The following is an 8,209-nucleotide window of genomic DNA, read 5'->3' on the forward strand; positions in this document are numbered from 1 at the left end:
TATCTCGAGTCTGAAAGTGCAGGTGCAAATTAAATGCTAATATCATAAAATTGGTAAACATTGTACTGCCTAACACTGCTAACCTAACATGTACTGGGAATAACTGGTTGAAACTTCTTTGTTTCAGCACACTGGCATCAGATTTAATGAAGATGTGTGGTGAATCCAGACCAAGAAGCAAGGTACTGTACTCTGCCGGGCAATATGCCGGATACTGTTTAAACCCATGTGTTTTATGTTTAACATGCAGACGCAACAGTTAAAAAATGTTTTTAAATTTAAAACTGAATTTACTTGATCATATTTGATCCATATTTTTCCAATTCCCCTCCTGTTTTACTTCATCCAAAGTTAAGCAGAAGTTCCACAATACTTTGTTGAATTCAGGATAATTACTAGCTGCTTAGTGAGTTGTGAGTCCGGTGATCCATGTTCCAAACTATTCTGGTCCCCCAGGCTCGAAGGCGAACCACCACACAGATGGAATTGCTTTATGCCAGCAGTGGAGATTTGTCCTGTGAATCCCCCACTGGAGACTTTTCAGCCCCTCTGCTGCCCCTCACTGAGCGCCTGGAAGGACCGGCAGACATGCAGGGTCAAGCGGTTGGTCAAACCGCTGACCGTGAGCAAACTGTTTCCCCATCTGCGCTGTCTGCCAGGCCAGCTGCCATGTAAGTGGTAAAAGCAACATTTCTCTGCAGGGCACAAAAATATCAAAGTTCTCTTCTGAAATGCCAGATATTTCCGGTGCTCATCGTTCAGCATTCTGAAATATTGAAGACTGTTTGTGTGATATCTTGCTGCTAAAATGATACGTGTTATTACTCCAGAAGAACAATACCCCTTGTGAAATCTTTACCGTCTGTAGTTCCAGATCCAGATCACCTACAGGAGCTGAGAGGAAACAACTGGAGCGCTCGCCGCTCAGCCGCAGGAAGATGCACGAGAAAGGAGGCGTGGCGTCGCAGATCCCAGGACCTGTACACGCAGCTCCAGTTAGCACAGCGGAAACTAAAACCAAAGCCAGTGACTACAAATCCCTGTAAGTGTGAACTTCCTTTAATCAAAAGAACAGGTTTGTTTGTAGTTTTAGCCATGTGTCAGTCAGGCCGCAGCTGGATAATTACAACAGAGCCATTCATGAACCCCTGATGAGCCATAATTTAATTTAGGTGATTACTAAAATGACATGAACCCAGCAGCCTGAACTTCACTGCTTTACTGAGCAATTTGTTGCAAAGGGCAAATGTTAGCATGCTAATATGCCCTTTAAATTTAACTTTATTTATTAAAGTTTTAAATAACCATCAGATATTAAACATGAGGTATTATATTAGAGTTACATCAGTGCTAATTATTATTTTGTTTCAGGCTGGAGGACTCGCCTGCGTTTGAAGGCCACAGGTAATTCATGCCTCTTTAATATGTTTAATTAAATATCAAATGTAAGCTAAAATCAGAGTGAATAGTTAACTCTGTACTTCCTTTCCCTTTCATTCTGTCACTGCTTTAACCACTTTAATCTGTCAGCTACAGTATGCCACTACAAGGCTTTGCTAGTGCAGAAAGCTGATTAGTGAAAGTCTAAAATGTTGTGTCATGTTTGTAGGGGTGTCATCAACCCTGTAACAAGCCCCAAGAACAGTCGGGGGGCCAAACTTCAGTGTGTTTATGTAGCTGAGGGCCACACCAAGCCTGTTCTCTGTGTAGACGCCACTGATGACCTGCTGTTTACAGGGTCTAAAGGTAAAAACTGCACCGGCTTTCAAACAGCCACCATGAGAAGACTGTTTTCTATGATTTCTTTCCTTTTTGTTTATTAATCTGACCTGTGCTCGTGCGTCTTCTTAGACCGGACATGTAAGGTCTGGAACTTGGTGACAGGTCAGGAGATCATGTCTTTGGCTGATCATCCCAGCAGTGTCGTCTCAGTCAGGTACCAGAATACTAGAATCCATTATTAACGTTGGTTTTTGAATGTAATCTTTGGATCGATTACTTCCTCTTGCTATTTGTTGCTGTTATTATAGGTACACTTCCAGCCTTGTCTTCACCGTTTCCACTGCTTACATCAAAGTTTGGGACATACGAGACTCTGCCAAGTGTATCCGCACACTCACGTAAGTTCACGTGCCCCTCCGTCCAGCATCTGTCATTACGTTTTATCATCATCTTATTATTATGCATTTTTATTATGCGTGTAAGGTCGTCGGGACAGGTGGGCTCAGGAGACACCTGTTCTTCTGCTCGGAGTTTATCCATCCCACCTGGAGAGAGTCAGATCAATCAGATTACTCTCAACCACACTGGCTCTTTTCTGTATGCTGCTGCTGGCAATGCTGTCCGCATGTGGGACCTCCGCAAGTGAGTTACAGTAACATCGATAGGAGTTTTAGCTATAAGCAGTTTCATAGGAGGTATTTATTTTGGTAATGATTTCTTAATTTGACTCCTCTTTCTTTAGATTTGCATCTACGGGGAAGCTGACCGGCCATCTGGGGCCTGTTATGTGTCTGACAGTCGAAAAGTTGGGCAGCGGGCAGGACCTGGTGCTCACCGGCTCCAAAGACCATCATATTAAAGTAGGAAGTTGTAGCAGCTTCCTATATATATATAGATATATAGTCTGAATAGGATTTTCAACTCAAATCAGTTGAATTATAATCTGTTTTTAAATAAAACCAAATTACAACAGTTCCTTCAAGGCACTTTATATTGTAAAGTAAAGACCCTAGAAAAAAAAACCCAAAATAAGATGATCCTCTGTGAGGAAGCATGCACAATCTAGAAATAGAGATGAAAAAGATGAATGAAGAGGAAACGCCTAGTGCATCATGGGAAGCCCAAGAAGCCTAGGGCTATCCATGGGACATGCTCATGCAGCAAGCAAAATCAGTACTCCGGTCCTTTTCCCTCCAGCCATCATTTGAATCTCTTCAAGTTTAACGGTGCACTAATCAGCATTTAGTTATAGCTGCTGCATAGATTATGGCCCAGTGGCATGTTAGCACACCTCTTTAACCTCTCCAGCCGCTGCCTTGCAGGCTAAATCACACCATCAGTCCAAGCTGCCCGTACTTTGAAAGCTTTCCTCCTGGCAGCGGTGTAAAGTGAGTGATTCTCTACAACAGTGGTTCCCAAAGTGGATGGGCACGCCCCCTGGGGGGGGGGGGGGGGGGCAGGGCAGAGGCATTGCAGGAGGAGTGCAAGAATGCTTGGACATTGCTAGCATAATAGACAGGTTTTTGACAGGGCTCCCACACAAATACAAAGCAGAGGATGAAGCGTCACCAAATATACTTCCAAAACAACTTCCTTCCAAGCCAAAGTCTAAAAACTATGATGATATCTTGCCTTTTGCTTCACCTGCACACTGGTGGTGCTAAGGTAGGCATCCCCGGCAGAATTTGCTTCCCCCTGCGTTGTTTACAAAAGATTTGAAGTTTGTGTGAGGTTGGAGGATGTGTTTGTGTGTGGGGGGAACACTGCTCTACAAGATGCACATGGTGTCACCGAACTGGAGCTCTGGGAGAGACGTCCCCACTTTCAGGGATTTAAAACTGCGGGGGGAGGGGGGGGATTTCTCTTCATATCTTCATTTATTTTCTGTTAGATTAACACTTTTGTCCTGCAGTACTACCAACTGTCCATTACAATGGGGTAATATTTTGCTTGCCAGGGTAGTGAGGGTTGCATAACCAACAGTATAACTAAGGGAGGATTGAGGATCACCTGATCCAGCCCTAACTATACTTCCAGGGAGCAATGAACAGAGTCGTCAAACTTTATGATAACCACCATATATATAAAGAACAAATGTGCTTGTTTTTCAGATGTTTGAGGTGACAGAGGGTGCTCAGGGTAGCATCACCTCCTGCCATACGTTTGACCCCGTCCATCAGGACAGCGTGGAGTCTCTCACTGTCCATGGAGACTTTTTCTACAGCAGCTCCAGAGACTATTATATTAAAAAGTGGGACTTGGCCAGTAAGAAACTGTTACAGGTATTGTGCATCAAAGATTTTTCCCAAGATTAAAAAGTTTATATCAATGACTTAAACTTGTAAATCTGATAAACTCTACACTAACTGTTGGCTGTTATTGCATCTACTAGTCGGTCAATGCCAAGGCAGACTGGGTTAGTGCTCTGGGTGTGGTGCCAGGCTCCCCGGTTCTGCTCAGTGGGTGCAGAGGAGGGCTGCTGCGCCTTTGGCACACTGACTCGCTAGCACCCCTCGGTGAGGTCCAAGGACACGACAGTCCGATCAACGGCCTGGCTACTAACAGCAGCCAACTGTTCACTGCCTCTGAGTAAGTCTCCTAACATAGTTGAACACTAGTCAGTGGTGTTGAACTACGATCCTGCCATGTTAAAATTACAAATTTTGATTATTATCATAAACTTTACCTTTGTGTTTTCGACAGTGACCGAACTGTGAAGATTTGGGAAGCCAAAGGATCTCTGGAGGATGGATTTTAATGACTGCTGGATTTAATGACACAGGATTGTCCACTGGCCATCAGTCAGTCAACATGAATTATTTGCAAAGTTTCTATAACATCTTCGACTTGAGAAATTACTGACTGGGAAACCCAGAGAGGGTCCCAAATCAATAGGTATGGCAGGATAGGCCCACAATAACCTTAAAACATCCCTGATACTTGACTTGGAATAGTTTCAGGGAAATCATTCTTTCCAGCTGAGTAGCATTACTGACATTTTAGGTCAAAACATCATCCGTGAACCTCTCAAGCTCCTATAATCATAGAACTGCTGCAGTGGCCAGCTCATTTCATAGCTGTGACTGTAATAGAGTGAAAAGAAAAGTAGGAGTAGGAGTTTGTGGTGCATTCAACATTCCCTGTCAGTTCAACGCAAGACAACATGGATACTGTCTATGCATATTATTCATTTTTGCCAGAGCTACTAAGAAAAAGGAAAACAGATTAAATTATTTGCTTCATTGCACCAATTCTTCTTCATCAAAACCACGACTGCTGAAAAATCTGTGTCCCAAGACAAGACACGGAAATATTTATACTCCAGCAATAACTGTGAGTCTGTTCTTTTTGTTCACGTGATGGGTGGTGTATTGTGTCTTTCTGGCATTGTTGTGCTGGTCTCTTTATGTATGCATGTGTTCTCAGTTACCAAGGACCAACTGAAGCTGCATATATATTGAGCTGTTACTGCCAAGCCCATCAGATTAAAGTAGAGGCATCAAAATAAAGCATACACCATGCTCTTTTAACACAGTTCTTATACAGTTTAAATTTACCCAGGCTTAGTCAGGATTAAGCTTTTAAAAAAAAAGAAGAAATAAAATAAAACAAACTGCAGGTATCATAGCTGAATAGTACTATTCCTACATTACATATTGCCTTAAAAAGCAGATAGTACTCTCTGCTTTTTATCTGCTGAAACATTACCTTTGAAAAAGGCTACTTTGTCATAAGACATAACAGCGAAAGACATTTTAAAACCCATGATAATTCAAAGTCTAATGTAGTATTTTTAAATAACAATATAAATCTATAATTGTATAAATCTGAACAACATAAAATAAAGTTAACTTTCCTAGCTTAAAAGGCTAACAGTACCTGCTAGGCTAGTTAGCTTTTAGCTAGTTTAGCTGATACTTTTCACAGTGTCCAGAAAACATATCCTGCCCTGTCTTTCTGTAACGAGACAGCTCAATTATGAAACTACTTGAACATTAAATTATATTTAAAATTTCAAAAACATACGGAAAAATATGCTAGCTAGCTAGCAGCAAATCTATTATTTATTGCATTTGCCCGCACATTGATTCTGTGTGTGGCAAAACACTTACTAAATGTTAGATTGTGATCATTTTTGAATGTGTATGGTACCACATTGCGACAGGTTTTTAAAAAAGAACTGAGCAGGATAACCATTTAAGAACAGGTAATAATGAACATTTGTTCACATTTCCAACTCAACAGCTTTTTCTGATTATAGTCGGCCATCAGCTCGGTTTCTCAATCCTCTGGTTGATACTTTTTTATAAAGCATCTCTTGGTCTTTTACTTTGTACTCACCATTATTTTTACATGTTAAGGTAATCCACTGAGCGTAATTCTCTGCCTGTCTTCGATAGTTGTACGACACTTGCATGGCTGAAGCACTGCTCTGGCAGCAAGTGCTTTTATGAAACATTCGTCATATGCCATGCGCAGTCCTGATTTACAGTCAGTGATTGTAAATCATTCATCTTGATAGACTCAAGCACCTTGTAATTCCCAAGTCATGTAATACGGTAGGAGTTACAGTCTTGTGAAAGCATTTCTTCTTCAAGTGTGTGTATGTGCATGTTTTTCCAACCAAATTGTGTGGCAGTTTCTTGTATATTACTGTTCATCTCTGCTGTTTTAGTACCTGTAAACTGCACATGTGCTGCAATTAAGCATTTGAAAAGAACATTCAGTCTGTCAAATGTGTAAAAATGCTAGGACTATTTATTTATTTTTTCTCAGATTTTTCTGTTGTGTCTTATCCACTGAAAGTTTTTGAACTCTTTCCATCTGATACCTCTGTTATCTTGCTGTTGTAGACGACTGACTCCATATACAGAGGTATTATCAGTGCCTGTAATTAATCCTGAACTGTATGCAGTGACTGAGAAATCACTACCTGATAAATGTTGGCTATCCCTCATTAAAAAAGTTAGGTAAACATTTGCTCCTGAACTACTCTTTCACAAGTATCCGTTAAATAAATTTGCTGCTCTTACTGGGATACACGAGGTAGAAGTTGTTAGCAAAGGTAAAGTCAATGGGACTCAGGTAATTGCACTGAAAAATCTTTTTATTTTGTGAGTTGAATTGACTTTCCCTCTGTCTCACAAGAGTTTAAATCGAGTACAGAAATCGGTTTTCAGTCCCATTGACTAAATAATCCCCTAGAAACCAGATGAGCTGTAAGTGTTCCTAGGCTGTTTAAAATCGTAATTATCCCTCTAATTGTAATATTATATTTTGAAATGTGGCTGTAAATTTCATCTTGTGTAAATACGCCGTTTCATTCCTGCTGATTCTCTTGTGTACAATTTTTAAGTGATTAAGATCGGTTGCAGCGTGGAAATAAATTTTAATATTTAAAAAAGTTTTTTTTTTTTAAGCTTCATGTCTGTCTTGTTTTTTTTCTTTAAATCGTGTATTAATATGTTGTGACCACATGGTGGTAGTACTGTATAATGACACCTGAGTGATTGAGTAGGTAAACACAGAGACTGTGCTTCATTTGATGTGCATACAAATGAGGCTTTTTTTCTGTATTATTTTAATCATTTCTGTCATGACTAATTACAATTTCAGGCAATACCCACATCCAAACTCCACAAAAAGAAAACCGCGAATAAATAAATGACCCATTGGATGATGGAATAAATTGGCCTATGGCTCTATGAATAATTATGACTTTAAATGTGTAGAATCTTAAACACTGTGTGTCCTCAACATGCGATATATACATTGTGCAGTATCTTCCTCTCTGTACCCATTAAGTCATTATTTGTCTACAAGCTTATTTCAATTGCCTTTTAATTATAACTCCAGGCAGCAGACTGCCTCAAGTGTACTGATAAAGATAAAGCAGGAGGCAAAAAAAGATAAAAAAAAATAATGTAAAGAGGGATAGAAGGATCGATATTCAATGTTCAGAGGTAGTGAGAGCAGCAGAGTGTTAACTGGCCTCATGGCAGAGGAACGGTGTCTGACACTTTCTTATATGTCCTGTGTTGAACACAATTAATTCTGTTCCACTTCATACTAATACGCCTCATAAGTGCAATCAGATGACATAACACCCACACAATGCCACTTTCAACCTCATTAACTCAGCCTAACTTATTTTCTTTCTCTGCTTTTATTTTGACAGGGAATTGATTATGTTTCATTTGAGATTCTCAAATAAAATCAGACTTCCCAAACTGGCTAGTGGATGATTGATCTCACTTAACTACATAACATTTGCAACTTGTAATTAATTTAACTTGTATGTCTGTAAGTTATGAATTTGCGACAAGCCACTGCATGCAGCAGAAGTATGCATGTAGCTACATAATATTCTGACAGATACTGTAATGTCAGGTATGACACATTCATGTGGATGCTCCAGCAGATTTGGGGTTGAGGTGGCATGGAAGACAGGTCAGCGCTTTTAATGGGGAATTCACACGGAAAGGAG

The 8,209-nt window shown here is 40.3% G+C and overlaps 1 protein-coding gene across 6 annotated transcripts in view; it reads left to right on the forward strand.

The window, feature by feature from the left end:
- Positions 1–7,955, forward strand: part of LOC134615976 (kinesin-like protein KIF21A) — a 45,514-nt gene extending 37,559 nt beyond the window's left edge. For all 6 annotated transcript variants that reach the window (XM_063460691.1, XM_063460692.1, XM_063460693.1 and 3 more), the window contains 12 exons: positions 128–182; positions 457–671; positions 869–1,042; positions 1,372–1,404; positions 1,610–1,746; positions 1,852–1,936; positions 2,031–2,120; positions 2,206–2,364; positions 2,465–2,582; positions 3,834–4,004; positions 4,115–4,311; positions 4,426–7,955. In XM_063460691.1, coding sequence (XP_063316761.1) covers positions 128–182; positions 457–671; positions 869–1,042; positions 1,372–1,404; positions 1,610–1,746; positions 1,852–1,936; positions 2,031–2,120; positions 2,206–2,364; positions 2,465–2,582; positions 3,834–4,004; positions 4,115–4,311; positions 4,426–4,480 — 1,489 coding nt within the window. In that variant the 3' untranslated portion in view covers positions 4,481–7,955. The remainder of the gene's footprint in view (positions 1–127; positions 183–456; positions 672–868; positions 1,043–1,371; positions 1,405–1,609; positions 1,747–1,851; positions 1,937–2,030; positions 2,121–2,205; positions 2,365–2,464; positions 2,583–3,833; positions 4,005–4,114; positions 4,312–4,425) is intronic.
- Positions 7,956–8,209: the final 254 nt, after the last annotated feature.

The sequence above is a fragment of the Pelmatolapia mariae genome, linkage group LG17 (genome assembly GCF_036321145.2).
Source record: "Pelmatolapia mariae isolate MD_Pm_ZW linkage group LG17, Pm_UMD_F_2, whole genome shotgun sequence".
Classification (NCBI taxonomy): domain Eukaryota; kingdom Metazoa; phylum Chordata; class Actinopteri; order Cichliformes; family Cichlidae; genus Pelmatolapia; species Pelmatolapia mariae.